At 48.7% G+C, this 19,192-nt stretch overlaps 1 protein-coding gene across 4 annotated transcripts in view; it reads left to right on the forward strand.

Annotated features, from left to right (window-relative positions):
• The window catches only part of CAMK4 (calcium/calmodulin dependent protein kinase IV), a 1,094,446-nt gene that overhangs the window by 773,793 nt on the left and 301,461 nt on the right, over positions 1-19,192 (forward strand). For 3 of the 4 annotated variants that reach the window (XR_014970336.1, XM_085632589.1, XM_085632590.1), the window contains exon 3: positions 13,059-13,121. Coding sequence is in view for 3 of the 4 variants with exons in the window: in XM_085632589.1 (XP_085488715.1) it covers positions 13,059-13,121 (63 nt within the window). In the remaining variant the exon portion in view is untranslated. The remainder of the gene's footprint in view (positions 1-13,058; positions 13,122-19,192) is intronic. The other variant, XM_085632591.1, reaches the window with a different exon arrangement.

Genomic DNA, 19,192 nt, shown 5'->3' on the forward strand with positions numbered 1-19,192 from the left:
AGTCGCCGGAAGTCGACATCGAGGCCAGGCCGGCTGACGTCATCGGAGTCGAGAGCGCCATCGGACCGGAGCCGCCCGAAGTCGACATCGTGAAGAGACTGCCCGACGCCGTCGAATCGGAGGTCGAGATCGAACCGAGGCCACCGACATCGGACCGGAACCGCCTACCGGCGTCGTCAAAGAACTGACATTGTGCCGAGGCCGCCGAGACCGAACCGGAACCGCCTCACAGCGTCGACACGACTCCAGCGGCGTCGGAACATCAGAAAAAGGGCAGTAAGTGGAGTAGAGGGCGCCTAAGGCCCTGTGGAGACCTGAGAGACTGCTCTAAGGGGCTAGGGAGGTGCTGAAACCAACCTGACTGTGCAAGGGGTGAACTGGGACTAACCTAGAGAGGTTGTGTGGAGAGAGAAAGCCAGGGCACTGGTATTCCCCCCTTTGATCTACCTCAGCTTAGGCCTCAGCCTTGTCCCAGCCAGGGAGTAGCCCCCCTCAAGCCTTCCACAACCCTACAAGCTGTGCCTGGGCCAAATCAGCCCTTAAGAATTGAAGTGTCATCTGATTACATGAGTGTTGCTGTATACTTTTAATTATTTATTGGGGGTACTGTATTTATTGAATTTTTACCTATTTATTGCTGCACTATATTTATAGGTCCACAGGACTTGATGGTGTACAATATTTATTGGTACAGTATTTATTGCCTCAAAGTATTTAATTGTCTGTATATATTGCACTTGTATTTATGCCCTGTTATTTATGATCACCCCTATTTATTTCATCAAACAGCCAATATTTATTTGACCTGCACTAATTGAAACTTGTATATTGTGATTGACCTATTTATTTTTCCAATCAGCAACTAAGAGAAAAAGATAAAGAAAGAATATTTTCATAATTTTTACGGTGTAGAGTCGTTTTTGGAACGGATGCACGCATGGTTATTGTATGGGTATATTGTATGCTTAGCACTGCGCCTGTTTCCTGACCACTCGAGCCAAGCAACCACAGTGTGTTCAGGGAGTCCACCACCACCCCTTCTAGTGTGGGAGTGGGCGTTTCCAACATAAATTGGTGTTCAGTGGTGGGATAGAGCTGTGCCTACATATACTCAACAATAACTGTGGGTAGTCCATAGGCCTACACCGGGAGTTTTCTCACAGCGGCCTTCCTGATTGTGGGTTTTTGTTTTTTCCAAATTTACTCTGGTGGTGGGAGGAGGTATTATTAAAGGTACCCCCCTGCATTGTTACTGCACAAAACCTGTCCTCTAACCTGAGTGGGCAAGATGGAGTTTGTACTAGAGAATCTAGAAACGTACACTGTGGCCCAACTCAGGGAGTTTTGCCAGCGGGAGGGGGTGTACTGTCCCCCAGGAGCAAAGAAGGGTGCACTCCAAACCAGCTTAAGGGCTTGGGGGGAGGCACGCCGAGAAAGCAAGGCTGAGGAGGAAGACAGGGATGGAGAGCCTGACCCCGAGGGGGCTGAGATGTACCAACCTGAGGTGGGGAACCTGTCAGCAGGGCCCAGGACACTTTCTAGGAAGGGCAGCACTGTCTCTAGCGGGGGCTTATCCAGCGTGGAGTTAGCAGATCGGAGAGAGAAAAGACAGCTCACATGGGATTTAGCAAAGCTGGAGAAGGAGAAGGAGGAACAGAGGTTGGCTCATGAGACGGAGAAAGAGAGGATGGCTCATGAGATAAGACTGAAAGAGATAGAGCTTCAGATCCTAAGAATTGGGGCACCAACTGTTCCTAATGGTGGCAGCCAAATCCAAGAGTCCACCAGGGAACCCAAACCTTACCTGCCAAAGGACATAGTAGCTAGCTATGGGGTGGGTGATGACATCGCCAAGAGGCTAGCAGCCTATGAGGTCTCGTTGAGGGCCCATGGGGTTCCAGTGAAGTACTGGGGAGGGGGATTGTATAAGTACATGCCTCCAGCTGGTAGGGATGCTTTATTGGCCCTCGAAGAGGATGAGCAGACCCACTACCCCACCATGAAACTGGCGCTCATCAGAAAGTTTGGACTAACACCTGAAAAGTACAGACAGAAGTTCAGGGGTAGTCACAAACTGGGCACACAGAATTGGGTGGACTTCCTGGACTATGCAAAGAAGGCACTGGAAGGTTGGATTCAGGGCAGTGAAGTAAGGAACTACGAGGAGCTGTTTGACCTAGTACTGAAGGAACACCTACTCGAGAAATGTTTCCCTGAACTGCGGCAACACCTGGTGGATAGCAAGCTGACCAGCCCCCGGAAGCTTGCTGAGGAGGCGGACATTTGGGCCAGTACCCGGGTGTCCACAAGGGGGACTGGAGGGGATACTAAAAAGGCCGGACAGGGCGCCCCCCAGAAGAAAGAGGGAGGGGGAAAGAAAAAGGAGTTCTCCAAAGGCCCCCAAAATAACTTCCAAGGGAAGGGAACAGGATTCACCTCTAAGGCTAACCCACCCAGAAACCCTAATCCTGGCCAGAGTCAGCAGCCAAGGGTTGTCCATTGCTATGAGTGCGGTGGCGTTGGACACTATAAAGGAGATCCGAAGTGTCAGAAACGATCACCCCCTCCCACTGGAGGAAAGCCCCCCGGAGTAGCTAGTGTAGTGCTCGGGGAGGAGATGCCCTTAACTAAGGGAAGGGAGTGGGCGGGTGTCACTTTAGTGTCCCTGGGAGAACGGGAGATGGTTCCTAAGATCCAGGTGCCCGCCAATACCGCAAAGTATGGGCAGTGGATCACCATCAACGGCCAAAGAGGGGAGGCTCTGAGAGACACAGGAGCCAGTATGACTATGGTGCGTAGCCAGCTGGTGTCTCCAGAGCAGGTAATTCCCGATGTACTCCACCCAGCCGCGATGGCTGACGGCAGAACAGGCCACTATCCCGTGGCCGAGGTTCCCTTTGAATGGGGGGGGGTTGCAGGTTCACTTCGAGTTGCCGTAAGCCCTGCCGTGCCAGTCGATTGTCTGCTGGGGAATGACATGGAGCACAACGCTTGGAAGGAGGTGGAATACCGGACTCACACCGAGATGCTGGGTACACCTGACTGGGCCTGTGTTAGCACAAGGTCCGAGACTACCCGAAGAGGGAGTTCATTCCGGCTGGAGCCTGGAACAAAGGCCCAGCCAGCTGCCAGTCAAGGGAAGAACCGAGGACAGGAGGAGCCTGCCTCGGCGTCTCCACCCCGTAGGACGGATAGGCCACCGGAGGTGGTGGACCAGGAGTCTGCGGAGGGGGACGTTACCAACCTGGAGGACCTACCCATCCCGGCCGAGTGGCACGTGGAGGGAGGCCCGTCCAGGGAGGAATTCTGCCAGGGCCAGAGGGAGTGCCCTACCCTTGAGGGGCTGAGGCGACAGGCCGAAGCCCAGGCAGCAGGGAACGTTGAAGGGAACTACAGTGTTTACTGGGAGGATGGCCTCCTCTACAGTGAACCCAAGGCACCCCTACATGGATCGTCACGAGCCTTGGTAGTTCCTCAACGTTATCGAGCCTTCCTTTTAGAGTTGGCTCACGAGATACCATTGGCAGGACACCTGGGGCAAGACAAGACCTTCGCCCGTCTTGTCCCACACTTTTATTGGCCTCAGATGAAAGTGTCGTCCGATACCTACTGCCGGACATGTGTGTCTTGCCAAGCCAGTGGGAAAACAGGGGTGAAGCTGAAAGCTCCCCTGGAACCACTTCCTGTCGTTAGCACCCCCTTTGAAAGGGTGGGCATCGACATTGTGGGTCCGTTAGATCCGCCAACATCAGCTGGTCACAGGTTTATCCTGGTCCTGGTGGATCATGCCACACGGTACCCAGAGGCAATACCTCTGAGGACCATAACAGCACCTGTTGTGGCAAGGGCCCTGATGGGAATCTTTACCCGAGTGGGTTTTCCCAAGGAAGTTGTGTCCGACAGGGGGACCAACTTCATGTCAGCATATATGCGGGCAATGTGGAAGGAGTGTGGAGTGACCTACCGGTTCACAACTCCTTACCACCCCCAGACCAATGGTCTAGTGGAAAGGTTTAACAAAACCTTAAAAGGCATGATCAGAAGTCTGCCTGAAAGCCTGCGGAGGAAATGGGACGTCCTCCTACCCTGTTTACTTTTTTCCTACAGGGAAGTGCCACAGAAGGGAGTGGGCTTCAGCCCCTTCGAGCTTCTGTATGGGCACCCTGTACGTGGACCTCTTAACCTGGTGAGAGACGGATGGGAAAGAACTCCCAGAAAGCTCCCCCAGGATGTGGTGAGCTACATGCTGGCCTTCCGGAGCCAAATGGCTAAGTTGTGGAAGCAAGCTTCTGACAACTTGGAAGCCAGCCAAGCAGTGATGAAGGCGTGGTATGACCACAACGCTCACCCGGTGGAGTTGGAGCCTGGCCAGAAGGTGTGGGTGATCGAACCAGGAGAGCTTAGTGCCCTCCAGGATCGCTGGTCAGGACCCTTTGAGGTGTTGGAGAAGAAGGGTAAGGCTACCTACTTGGTGGACCTGAAGACCCCTCGTCAGCCCCTGCGGGTGCTGCATGCCAACCGCCTCAAACCCCACCACGAGAGGCCCGAAGTCATCTTGATGATGGTGACTGACGGAGGAGAGGACGTGGAAAGCGAGCCTCTCCCTGATCTGTTTGCGTCTCAAGAAAAGGATGGGTCGGTGGAGGGAGTGATACTCTCCCCATCTCTAACTCCTGAACAGCAGGAGAACTGTCGCCAGGTCCTGGGGCAGTACTCTTCGTTGTTCTCCCTTGTCCCGGGTAGGACTCACCTGTGCGTCCATGACGTGGACACAGGAGACAGCCCACCTGTGAAGTCCAAGATCTACCGGATGTCAGACAAGGTGAAGGCCAGCATTCATAGTGAGGTCACTAAGATGCTGGAGCTAGGAGTGATTGAACCTTCTAGCAGCCCCTGGTCCAGTCCGGTGGTGTTAGTACCAAAAGCTGCACCACCGGGTGCCCAACCAGAACTGAGGTTCTGTGTGGACTACCGGGGACTGAATTCAGTGACAAAAACTGATGCTCATCCGATCCCTAGGGCGGATGAATTGATTGACCGGCTGGGAGCTGCCCAATATCTAAGTACCTTTGACCTTACTTCTGGGTACTGGCAGATCTCTTTGACTGATGGAGCAAGGGAAAGGTCAGCCTTCTCCACGCCCAATGGCCACTACCAGTTCTGTGTGATGCCCTTTGGGCTCAAGAACGCGCCTGCCACGTTTCAGCGCCTGGTAAACCAGATCCTCACCGGAATGGAGAGTTTCTCTGCTGCTTATCTGGATGACATAGCCGTCTTCAGTAACAGCTGGGAGGATCACTTGCGTCACCTGCAAGCTGTTCTCCAGGCCCTGAGACAAGCTGGATTGACGATCAAGGCCAGCAAGTGCCAGATCGGGCAGGGGTCGGTAGTGTACCTTGGACACTTGGTGGGTAGGGGAGCGGTGCAACCCCTCCAGGCGAAGATCGAGGCCATCATGGCCTGGGAACCCCCCAAGACACAGACTGAGGTCCGAGCATTTTTGGGCCTCACGGGATATTACCGCCGCTTCGTGAAGGGGTACGGTACCATCGTAGCCCCCCTCACGGAGCTCACGTCCAAGAAACAACCTCGACGGGTAGTCTGGACGGAGGCTTGTCAGCAAGCCTTTGAGAGATTGAAGAAAGCCATGTGCGAGGCCCCGGTCTTAAGGGCCCCAGACTTTTCCAGGAAGTTCATTGTCCAGACAGATGCATCAGAACATGGCATTGGGGCAGTGTTATCGCAACTCAACGAAGAGGGCCTGGATCAACCCGTGGTCTTCCTATCCAGGAGACTACTTCCCAGGGAACAGAAGTGGAGTGCAATAGAGCGTGAAGCCTTTGCAGTGGTATGGGCTCTGAAGAAGTTGCGGCCATACCTGTTTGGCTCGCACTTCCTTGTTCAGACCGACCACAGACCCCTTCGTTGGCTGATGCAAATGAAGGGGGAGAATCCCAAGTTGTTGAGGTGGTCTATTTCCCTACAGGGGATGGACTTCCAGGTGGAACATCGGCCTGGAGTGGACCACGCCAATGCAGACGGTCTCTCAAGGTATTTCCGCCTTAGTGATGAGAACTCCCAAGGGGTTGGGTAGCTCTCCCCACTTTCAGCTGGGGGGGACGCGTGTTAGACCTGTCAGCCCTTTGGGTGGTCCCTCCTCATCATTATTTATTTTGTCCCACTTTTGCCTCAAACCCTGTTTGAATTTTTCCTTTTTGGGAACCACCAGACTTTTTCGTGTTGCTACAGATTCAGGGAGCCATTTTAGCTACCCCTGAAACTTCTGTCTGAGGGCCTGAAGCACAAAATGGTGGCCACCTGTGACATCACCAGCATCCACTGGAACTTACCAGCACCTTCCAGAAGATTCCAGAACTCTGTGACAGTTGGAGGCGGTTTAGAATGTTGGGAGGTTAAGACAGAGTGTTGGCAGTTGGAGCTGGCAGTTGGCACCTGACTGGTGAAGAGAGAGGAGCACAACAGTGAAGGAGGAAGGAGTGAAGCAGCAGGGGTGGAAACTTGTGCCTGGAGTGGGGTCCATAAACCCACCCTTGATACTTGTCCCTACTGATGGATCCCAGCCTATAGCCCTGTGTGGGAAGAAGACAGAAGCAACTTATCCTAAGGACCTGGACAGCAGGAACAGGCCTTAGAACCAAGAAAACAGCAAGATTCTGACCTGAGAACTGGTTTCCCTGGAGTCCGGCGTCGAGTAGCCTGAAGACCTGGAGCCCGAGGTGGAGAAGCGGCGCTGACTGAAGTAGCAGACGTCGTACCCGGAGCCGCCTGAGGTCGTGAGAGGGCGCCGACGGAGGTCGTGAGGAATACCAGAGGTCGAGGAGGAAGTGAACCGAGGTCGAGCGAGCGGCGTCATCGGAGGGGTGAAGTCCGCCCTCCGGAGTCGTCGGAGACCGAGGTAGAGGAGCACCGGAGGTCGGGAGTGAGGATCGCACTCCGGAGTCGCCCGGAACCTGTGTGGAGGAGCACCGGAGGTCGGGGGTGAGGATCGCACCCCGGAGTCGCCGGAAGTCGACATCGAGGCCAGGCCGGCTGACGTCATCGGAGTCGAGAGCGCCATCGGACCGGAGCCGCCCGAAGTCGACATCGTGAAGAGACTGCCCGACGCCGTCGAATCGGAGGTCGAGATCGAACCGAGGCCACCGACATCGGACCGGAACCGCCTACCGGCGTCGTCAAAGAACTGACATTGTGCCGAGGCCGCCGAGACCGAACCGGAACCGCCTCACAGCGTCGACACGACTCCAGCGGCGTCGGAACATCAGAAAAAGGGCAGTAAGTGGAGTAGAGGGCGCCTAAGGCCCTGTGGAGACCTGAGAGACTGCTCTAAGGGGCTAGGGAGGTGCTGAAACCAACCTGACTGTGCAAGGGGTGAACTGGGACTAACCTAGAGAGGTTGTGTGGAGAGAGAAAGCCAGGGCACTGGTATTCCCCCCTTTGATCTACCTCAGCTTAGGCCTCAGCCTTGTCCCAGCCAGGGAGTAGCCCCCCTCAAGCCTTCCACAACCCTACAAGCTGTGCCTGGGCCAAATCAGCCCTTAAGAATTGAAGTGTCATCTGATTACATGAGTGTTGCTGTATACTTTTAATTATTTATTGGGGGTACTGTATTTATTGAATTTTTACCTATTTATTGCTGCACTATATTTATAGGTCCACAGGACTTGATGGTGTACAATATTTATTGGTACAGTATTTATTGCCTCAAAGTATTTAATTGTCTGTATATATTGCACTTGTATTTATGCCCTGTTATTTATGATCACCCCTATTTATTTCATCAAACAGCCAATATTTATTTGACCTGCACTAATTGAAACTTGTATATTGTGATTGACCTATTTATTTTTCCAATCAGCAACTAAGAGAAAAAGATAAAGAAAGAATATTTTCATAATTTTTACGGTGTAGAGTCGTTTTTGGAACGGATGCACGCATGGTTATTGTATGGGTATATTGTATGCTTAGCACTGCGCCTGTTTCCTGACCACTCGAGCCAAGCTACCACAGTGTGTTCGGGGAGTCCACCACCACCCCTTCTAGTGTGGGAGTGGGCGTTTCCAACAATGGGGGTGTGAGAAAGGGCTTTATGCACAAGGAAAATGTTTTCCTTGCAGAGAAAAAAAGAAGAAATGTACATTTGTGGAGCAAACTTCTATCCCACCTGTGTTGAAATCTTTTTTAGTACTCTACTTTCCTCATAAGATGTATAGGAGCCTACAGGAGTTGCCCTATGACATTTCCAGTAATACACCTGGAAATCAGCGCTTGGCACAGCTTTACAGATGTACTACTGAGAATGCTTGTGAATTGAAAAAAATGCAAATTTACCTTCGTGTGCTAATGTAAATCTCTGCCTCCACTCTTAAATTGTTTTCTCTGAAATAGGCCGATAGGCCGGTGACTTGCAGTATGTCACACTACTACAGTGGCATACAATACAATATACACCAACATTTGTAAAGCGCTACAGCTACCTCAAACAGAGGTGTCCCGGCGCTAGCATGATCCAGCAAACGTGGGAGAGAGAGGATCTCCAACCGAAATGGGTTCAAGCTAATCACGGCTAAAAAGCCATGTCTTTAAAGCCTTCCTGAACTCCCCTTCATCCGGTATAAACCGGAGTCTGTCTGGATGGGAGTTCCATAATCTGGTTGCTCCTACTGAGAAAGCCCTGCCACCGATGCGAGCTTTCGCGAATTGGGGATCACACAGCAGATTCTGTAAGTTAGAGTGTAGCGAACGCATTTGCTGATGGGGCGGATGCGTTTTTTGATGTAATTGGGGCAGCTACCTTTCTGGGCCTTGAACGCAATTGTCAAGGCATTGAATTCTATATGCTTCACTAGCGGCAGCCAGTGAAGCTTTTTGACATGTGGAGATATGTGTTGTCTAAATGGCACTCTTCTAATCAGTCTCACCGCCGAATTCTGCACCATCTGCAATCTCTTTATCGAATATGCCGGAAGACCAAGAAACAGACTGTTGGAATAGTCAAGCCTTGAAGTAACCGTGGCATGATTATCGACAACTCTCCAGAAGTAGATAAAGAAATTTCCTCAATCCCTTCAGAATTCCGAAGCAAGTGGATGTAATGGACCGTATTTGGGAAGCAAATGTCATATCAGCGTCCCATTTTACACCCAGATATTTTACCGAAGAAGTCAGACAGGGTGGGGAACCCATTTCCTCTGGCCACCACAGACCAGGTGGCGGTGGGGAACTCTTGTCGAAGAACAGAACCTCAGTTTTCTCTGTGTTCAGTTTTAGTTTGTTATTATTCATCCATCTGGAGACGTCACACAGGCAGCCCCCAAACCTGTCGAAGGAATTTGCCGACAGGTCTACAAAGAAGAACACCAGCTGTGTGTCATCAGCATAGGAGATGGTTTTAATTCCCAATTTAGAAATGAGCGCACACAAAGGAGGCAGATAGATATTAAAAACTAGCGGGCTCAACGCTGAGCCCTGCGGCACCCCACACCAGAGGGGTTTAGCTTCTGATTTAACAGGGTATAATATCACTCTTTGTGTGCGAATGCTGAGATAGGACTTAATCTAAGCAATTGCCGTCCCCTTCTTCCCGCCCGCCTCAATCTAGCCAGCAGTATTGGATGGTCCACCGTATCAAAGGCGGCGGACAGGTCCAGCAACAATAAACATAGCTGAGGCTCCACCTTCCACCTCCATTCTTATAGATTCGGCCACCTCAGTAAAACCGTCTCGGTGCTAAAGCCAGCCCGGAAGCCAGACTGTGCTTCATGCAGTATATCGTTACTGGCGATTAAATTCCTAAGTTGATGTTGGCCCAGTTTTTCAAATATCTTTGCCGGTGCCGCAGGAGAGAAATAGGGCGATAGTTTTTTAAATCCATCGGGTCAGCATTAGGCTTTTTTACAAGGGGTAGGAGCATAGCATGTTTCCAAGACTCTGGAAAGATGCCAGTAGTTAGTGAATTGTTCCATAAGGTATTAAGGGTTGGATTAAGAGTATAGGCAAGGGTTTCCCACAGTTTCGGGGGACAGGGATCTGCTGGGGATCCTGACTTGCATTTCAAAATTCCACCCATGGCTTTCCCCATCTGCAGACTCAATGATGTCCTGCATAGGCGAGAAGGCCTTGTAAACCTTATGAAATTTTTCCTCAAAAAAGATTGACAGTTTTTCACAGAGTAAAGGGGATGAAGGTATCCTACTCTCTAGGGCTGAGGGTATGGTGAAGGAGCGGACTATATTAAAAATGTCTCTGCTAGAATTATCTGACATATTGATACACTTCACAAAATGGTCCCTTCTGGCGATTTTCATAGCTTTGTGAAGATCTTTCACGGCATCCCTATAGGTCTTTTTTGCCAAGGGACAATATGCTTTTCTCCAGAGATGCTCTATGCGCTTACATTTGCTCTTTGACATTCTCAGCTCCTCTGTGAACCATGGCGCCGAGGGTGCCCTTCTAGGAGAGCTGACTTATCTCACTGGCGCAAGCTTGTCCAAAGCACCCGACATCCACACATCCAAGGTCATAGCATCCTTATCAGGGTCGTTGGACCATTTGGGTTGGCTGTCCAACAATACCGGGCCTAAGGAAGCTGGCGTCAATATCTTCCAGTTCCTTTTGAGCATTTGTAGAGGTTTCCTTTTACATTGAGGAATTGTTCTGCTGCAAGAGAATGGGATCAAGAAATGATCAGTCCAAATCTGCTCTTGCGGGAACTTGACGACCAAGGAATAGATGTTAGAGAACACCAGGTCAAGTGTATTACCAGCACTATGGGTGGGGGATTTTACGTGCTGCGTAAGATTGGCACCCAAAAAGTGACAGCAGTAATTGTGATGCTTGGGTACACTTCACTTCTGAAATGTGGAGATTAAAATCTCCTAAGGCCAAATAGTTTTTATATTGTAAGGACTTTTGCGCAATAAAGTTGCAGAGGTCTGACGCGAGACGGGGGAGCTAGGAGGTCTGTAAATAAGAAGTCCGGCAAGGGATGCCGTCAGGCTGGTCTTAATACAGAAATTTTGTCCCTCAATTTCTCCCAGGTTAGAAACCTCAGACGTGATTTCACAGGAGTCTCTCACAATAATAGCAACCCCACCGCCCCTTTTATCTCCTGGCCTGTTTGCACAGCAAATTTTGAAGCCAGGCGGAATGGCAAGTGCTAAAACAGGATTAGACTCCTCTTTTAACCAGATTTCAGTGAGAAACATCAAGTCCCAGTCATTATTAGACAGGGACATCCATACGTCCTCCGAGTGTTTAATCAGAGACCTACAGTTAATAAGACATGCCCTGAGTCTGTCTTCTGGATGCTTTGCCTCTGAGTGAGTGAGCGAGGCTCGAGTAGTATTTCCGATCCCCTCAGCATGCCCAATGGCCAAATTACTTTGCGCACAGATAGATGGCAAAGCTGCATGCCCTATATCAGTAACAAGGCAGATAGAATGTTTTACCTTCCTTAAATTTATTAGTCCTTCGCAAGTCAAGTAGGAGGGCTTACTTTTATTACCACAAGCAGCATGGCTGGCGCTGGCTGCGGTCCAGACACGGACGGGCACAGAAGGGCTTGCCGTTTGGCGCAACGGAAGCGCACCGGCTGTGTGCGTCCGCTGTGCGTCCGTGCAGTCATTGCTTTTAAATATCATATCACCGGAAATGAACCTGGAATGACCAGCCCAGTGGGTGGAGCCTCGTCCCTCCGATCAAACGGCTGCAAAGTCGCGTCAGAACGGGAACCGTAAAGTGCAAGGTGCTCAGTGATTAAAAGAATATCACAGGTAGGGTTAAAAGCCACAGTAATACGCAAAACAATTTTAAAAAGAGTTTTAAAAGACGCGCTCCACACACGCTACTAGCACACTGCTGCGCGCCATGCAGACACTGCTTTTAAATGTCTTATTGCCGGAAATGAGCCTGGAACGACCAGTCCACTGGGTGGAGCCTCGTGCATTCGATCAAACAACTACAAAGTTGCGTCGGAACGGGGACCGTAAAGTGCAAGGTGCTCAGTGCTCGGTGCACATATGCGGCAAGGCACCAACAGACTGAAGGGCCCAGCAGTCACTTGTTCACATTTTCCCAATGCTGACCCCTGGGGCAAGTGAATGTCGCAGACTAGTCTTCCCCCGGGGTGCTGTGTGCTGGCCAGGAGGACAGGGTTGGGATAGGTCAAGTTAGGGAAAGAGGAGGGTTTTAGGTAGGGCTCTAAAGATGTCAGGAGAGGAGTATCCGGCCTCTTCATGACATCAAACACTACCGGGAGGGGAAAAGAAAAGTTAGTCCTCCCGCCCACCCTACATGTTGTAGGAGGATGGGTGGGTATTTTTGGTTACAGCGTTGCCAGTTTACTACAGGTTGCAGGGTGTAGGAGGTAACTTGGAGGGATGGTGAATCACATACAGGCAAATCCACCCCTCAGGGGGGTCAAGGGTGCACAGGTGACTGATGGCGGTGCACGGGATGCAATGAGCAACGGATGGATCTTCAAGGGAGGATGTTTGGAGTGCAAGTGAAAGAGACATTGGGTATATGGATTTAGGTGAGGGAGTGAAAGTGGGAGGAGTAAGCAAATGAGATGGTATATCTGGAGAGGGGGAAGCGGGTGAGTTGTGAATGGTGTGGGGAGAATGAAACTGTGCAGGTTATATCAGGATTCATATTTGGAATTATACTTAATGTTAATAAGGTTCATTAGTATGTTAGCAACCTTGCCCTAATAAATGGCCTTTTACGCTACTATAACAGCGTTGAGTGTGGTTATTGCAAGAAAACCCCTTGGGGCCTGATGACACAGGGAAGTAGCAGTGCCACTGACGCAGTGTGTGCATGGCTTGCACTCTCTACTTTACCACACACTGTAGAGCGCTGGCATTATGAGAGCGGTGGGTGCTTCCCTATCGACACTGCCATGCTATATTATTCATCTCATAGAAAAATAACAGAGCTAGCTATTTATAATGTTCCTTTGTGTGGGAGCAGGAGGCAGATATTTTCAAAATTATTTCTCCTTTCTTATTGGATACTTTTCTCTTTTTCTTGACCAGGTAGACAAGAAAATTATTCGAACTGAAATAGGAGTGCTCCTTCGGCTTTCACATCCAAATATTGTAAGTTTAATTACAGTCATTCATGAGCATATTTTCAAATATATTTATTTTATAAGAGTATGTAGACTAAGCCAGTTGATTGGTATTTATTCCTCTCAATTACATGGAACAGAATCTTAAAAGTGTGTTTTACTCTTTCAGTGTAGAAGGTGGCGGTCCAAGTTGAGAGAGGAAACGGGGGAAATTAATGTTTTGTTGTTACATAATTACAAATATGTGTGTCTGTTCATACCCATAGATTATCTAATTAGTTTTTAAAATATTTATCTCACAAAATCATAGCGGGTGGCTGGTAGGACGGCTGATTTACTTTACAACAGAGATTCCCCGCAGGCCTGCAGGCACGGAAACACGACTGGCTGCTTTCTTTTGGAGAAGCGAAAATAACTTATTTTGTATAAAACATTAAAAGTCCCTGAAGCACCCAAGCAGCAGTAAATAACACTTACCGCACGGGACTGTCTCAGAGGGACTCCGTGCATTAACTACAAGCATTCTTAACGTCCCTAACAACTTCATAGCACTGCTGGTTGAAGCACGCTGGCTGCCAGTCCAAACATATTCCCGCGCTAAGTGATTGGGGGAAGAAATTACATGAAGTTTACACTGGTGCAAAAATGTATCAAATAGTCTATTGCACACTTATTAAATATATGTAATATGGAATGTGGGAATTATTTTGTTCCAGTGCGAATTCCTTCAAAAGTCTTGGACTACAGCACGAGAAACTTTTTTGAAAAAAGTAAAAAATATGACTTCTCTTGTTTTCAAATCATTTCACAAGTAATAATAAAAAAAAAAGATCTGCTGCCTACACTAAAAAACCCATATTATCCTCCCCGGCCACATTTTTGTACACTTCAATTGCCACATTTGGCGCACTGTGGCACAGTGACTAAAATGTACACAGTTATAAGACCTCCCCTTGACTGCAGGACCATTGCTTAACCCTGCAATGTGCCCCCACATCAATAACAATGACTGTGCTCACTACTCTTTTTAGAATTCCTATTACTACTTCATGTTTCTGCTTCTATTTTCTTGTTACTTGGGGCAAGATGTACGACCATTCTGTTTTGCAGGTCTCAAATTGCGATTTTTTGCGACTTGCAATGTACAATGTGTCTCGGACACATTTCGTGATTCCAATGGGATCCCAAATTATCTGCCTCATCAATATTCATGAAACAGTACGCAATTTGTGACCCGTTGGGAATGGCCAGCACTCACAGGGATGGTGGCCTGCTGGGGTCAGCAGACCACCATGTCTGTGACTGCTTTGTAAATAAAACATTTTTTTTCAAAATGCAGCCCGTTTATCCTTAAATTAAATGAGATGCATTTAAAAAAGAAAACTGAAACGTTTCTGTTTCTGTTTCATTTTTCTTTTTTAAATGCATCTCATTTAAGGATAAACGGGCTGCATTTTGAAAAAAAATGCTTTATTTAAAAAGCAGTCACAGACAGAGTAGGCAGTGGCCTGCTCTTAAAAAATATTTTTACTGCCAGTCACAAAGAGGATGTAGTCCCCTAAGGATCATTCCTCCTTTGCAACTTGTTTACCTCCTTCTTGAAGTAGGTGGTAAACTGCGATTGTTTTGCGACCACATTTGCATTCGCAAAACAATCGTACATGGCCTTGCGACTCACTAATTCGGTAGAGATGCCCTTGGCATGCCCCATATAATAGCGACTCGCAAACCCTGTTTTGAGAGTCGGTAATAGGTTACGGCTCGCAAAATAGGGTTTGTGCATGCTACAACCCTTTTTAGCGGTACAAGCGCTTGATTTTCATCTGCGACTGCTAAAAAAGGTGTACATCTGGCCCTTGGTCTTGTTACAACAGTTACCTTCTCACTTTTCTTACATGCTCTCATAAGGGTTTCATTCTTTTAAACATTTCACGGTATGCTTCATTCACTTCGCTAGATTAATTGCCTTCTATGTTAGTTCCTTTTCACAAAAGTTTTTCTTATTTCTTAATGTCACACTTCCTGTTAATTAGGCTGTGACTATCACTTGCTTCAATCCTCAATTTTCAAGTAGCAGTTACTGTACATAAAGCCAGCATATACTGTTCCAATGCCTCACCAGGCAGCTGCACCCTAAAGAAACAAGTCTATCTCGTTTCCAAATCATCCATCACTCTTCTCTACTTCAGTTTGCACATTGCTAATTTGCTTAGCAATGAACACATCACCCCACTTGCGTCCAGGGCAGTTTCAAACAACTTGCCTCAATTTTCAAACTCCAATATTGTTTCAGGCTCTGTAAGAATGCGTATTCAATTTCAGATATATATGTACGCAACATAGTGTTAGACCCGGACATTTGCAACTTGATATTTCTTAGAAGTCTCGAGTCACGAGACTTGTTGTGACTACTTCCTTTGTCTACAATGCACTAGTTTAACAGCTAAACTTCAGATTGTTTATATGCCAGGTCTGGGACTGGCACTTTCCTCTCTAGAGGGCACATGCATCAAGGTAACTATTTGCGATTACCAAATAGCGAATTTCAAGGATTCGCTATTTGGTAATCGCAAATGCCTATGCATGAATGATTCGCAAATAATTTTGCTAATCCTTAACATTCCCTTATAGCGATTTGCAAATTGCGAATTGCTATTAGGGAGTGCATTCCAGTTCATTCCTATGGGCCTAGGCGGCCCATAGGAATGAAATGGAATGCATTTGCAATTTGCGATTACCAAATTGGTAATCGCAAATTGCAAATGCAAATCCAAGGGTGCCTGGGGGCCTAAGGCCCCCCTGAAGCACCTCCCCAAAAAGGTAAGTTTGCACAAGTGTTGCTACATAGCGCAACGAAAAATGAATTTTTGTGCATTTTTCAATATATGCACAAATCACCATCAACTTGAAGTTGATGGTAATTCGTATTTCCTAAATGCACAGTCGCATTTAGGAAATGCTACATGCATCTCAAATTGGGGCCTATTAAATTGTGATTGCCTAAAGGCATTCGCAATTTAGGTAATCGTAAAAAATTACGATCACCTATATTGTGAATGCTAAAAGGTACATACATCGTAAAAAAGGCATTTTTCCAGTCGCAAACAGGCCGATTCTGCGAATCGATCAGTTTGCAACCGCTAAAATGCTTGATGCATGTGCCCCTAGATTCTTTGGAGGCAGTCCTTTGACTGTCAGACACTCAGACTTCAATAACAACACCGCGACTCTGGCAACCACCAAAAGAACTTCTTCACGACGCATCAGATCTCTTCTCTTGACCATTGAGCCTCGATGCATCACCACCAGGGACTCCAATTCATCAATGACCCTTGACATCCCAGGTTGCATCTTAGAGAGAGCCTCAAGGGAAAGGGTATGAAATTCATGTTCTTTCAAGTTTGTCCAACCTGCAATGCCAAGTACCCCTGGACCGATTTTGCAGCCTATGTAACCTTTGCCTGTCACCCAAGCATATGAGACTTTGTGCAACATCTGTTGTATTTTGCATTGCAAAAAGGCTCGCCTGTACTGCAGGGGAGGCACTGGGCACCTCATCAAAGGCAATGCCAGGCATCACCTCGAGACCTTTCATATCTTTGCACTGAAAACCTTCTCGAGCCTGAGCAGCTCATCAGGCATCTCAGACACCCAGGGAGGCAAGAGTGCTGAGCCAACGCCTTCAGAGGTGTCCATCATCAAGGAAGAATATCTGGAAAAAAAGCTCCCTAAGCACCTGGGACCTAATACAAAGACATTTCCCTGGGCCCCAGTGGTGTCATAAGTGCAAAAGGTTCAAACACAACCTCACCCCAGAAAGAGCCTCTTGACCAAGGCAAAGCACTGCTTCTGGGGGAGTCTGGCATCAAGCCCCACGTCGAGCCTCAAGAGGCGCAAACAGTAGGTACATCCCAGCCTCTACCACTCTCCTCAACACTGAGCAAGCCGCATCCAAGTTTGACGAACTGCGCCAGCCTTTGATGCCTCCTCCAAAATGAGCCACCCAGCAGCCAATTTCAGAGCTGAGGTTGACACCAAAAGCTCTGCCTCGAATGGCTTTGAGGCTGGTGCCAGAAGCACTTTTGACTCCGAGATCAGACTCTACTAAGGCATCTGCCTGAGGATATTGACTGAGAAGGAAAAGATCTCCGTTCATTTTGCAAAGGGGAAGAGCCACATTGAATAGAAACAAACTTTTTGCAGATTTCCCTCCCTCTTTTGGCCCCAATGGAATCCAAATGCTGATGTTTTTGACTCTGAAAGTGCACTGGAGCCTGTTAATTAATCAGTTAATCTATCAGTAGATTTGTGGAGCGCTACTTGTCACCCCTGAGGGTATCAAGGTGGTGACCAGGCCCCAGTGACAAGCTAACCAGGTCCCAGTGCCAGTGGTCTCTTCCAAAAATATATGTGAATTGGTAACCCCAATTGGCAAGGACTTTACCCTCCTTATACGTCCCTGGTAAATGGTACCAGTGGTACCTAGGGCATGGAAGTTATAGGGGTCACCAGGACCTGCAGCACTGATTGTGCCACTCTGAGTGACCCAGGTACTCAAATGACAATAGGCCTGACATTAAAAGCTGCAGGAGCAGTGCCAACTGCTTGAACTCGACTTTGCCCCCACCACGAGTGGCAAGGTCACAGCACTACCTGTAATATATCTCAGTCATTCCTGAGGTAGGCCTCTTGGGTCCAGGAGGCAGGGTGCATTATATTGAAGGTGTAGACATATAAATGCAAATTTATATGTCTCTATAGTACCCTAATTGCATTAAGGACTACTATAAGTGTTCAGGGGGGCATAGGATAACTTGGGCTAGCACCCGGGCGACCCTAGGTTGCCAGCTCCATTATGGTGCCACTGAAAAGTGTCATGTTTGGTATCAAACAACTTGTCTCATCAAACCCGACCTTTTTCTAAAGTTGGATGTAATGTGAAATGCACTGAGGAGGCTACATTAGGGGTTGCCCACCTCGTTCCCACAGCCGTTCCTGTGCACTGGCTGAGAGCCTGCAGCTGCTGCTGCCAAGACAGGAATATGACCCCCTGCTAAGATGTGTGAACTCTTTCAGGAGGCAGAAACAAAGGCCTGCCTGGGCTGGAAGTGACACCTCATTCACTGGCAGGATGACTAGTGAAGTGGCCCATCAAGGTGGTAAGCTTGAAATGCCTCACAGCCCATGATATGCAACCAGGCTATTTCCCAGAGAAGGAAAAAGCCAACCCCCTGCACCAGGCACATTTGTAACCCAGGCCAGTGGGAAAATTAGGTAGTCAAGAGGCGTACACCCCCAGAAGGCTAGCTACACCCCTAAGGTGGGCTACCTGGTCTGAACAGACGAAGAAGGGTTCTGCCCTTTTAAAAAGTGGCAGAATAGAGGCTTCTGTGTAGAAAAGGTGCCACCTTCCACAGGAAGTGGTCATCTTTGAGGCAGATTTCCTACTGGGGATAGCCTTTGGCTACAAACTCACACCCCCTAATGCCCCTAAATCTAGGATTTAAGAGGCTCCCCTGGCACCAGAACTTCAGATATGCTTGAGTTGCGACCAAGGACAAAGAGGAGACCCATTACTGCGATTTCATGACCTGCACAAAGTAAATGTGCGATACTCTGCACGTGTGACAACCACCTTGCAACTGCACGACCACAACTCGTCCTGGACCAGAGATCAGCTCCAAAGTTAAGAGGAACCTCTCTGCAAGCTAAAGGCATCTCCACAACTCCCTTGGACTAGAGGTACTAGTACCCTGTAGCCCGTAGGCAAATTGCACTCCTGGAACCAAAGAATCACTGGCCATTGCACTTTCCAAGAGATGGCCTAAAAGTTAATGGTCTAGTGCATTGTGGGAAATGTAGTCCTGAACTCCAGCAAGTTTCAGGTGACTACTCCTTTCCCCCGGACTCCAGGACATCGAAGTAATCAAAAGCTGTGCTTGCTACTACCAAGGCGTGTTCGTGGCCAGTCGGGTTACCACTACCTTTGTCTGACGCTGTGCCTTGAGGGAATCCACCAGCATCTTCAACCCCCTGCTTCAGTGGTCCTGTTGTCCAGATTTTGCACACCTTTCCTCACCAGCACCATCCAAGCAGCAA

The sequence above is a fragment of the Triturus cristatus genome, chromosome 2_1 (assembly GCF_964204655.1).
Source record: "Triturus cristatus chromosome 2_1, aTriCri1.1, whole genome shotgun sequence".
Lineage (NCBI taxonomy): Eukaryota > Metazoa > Chordata > Amphibia > Caudata > Salamandridae > Triturus > Triturus cristatus.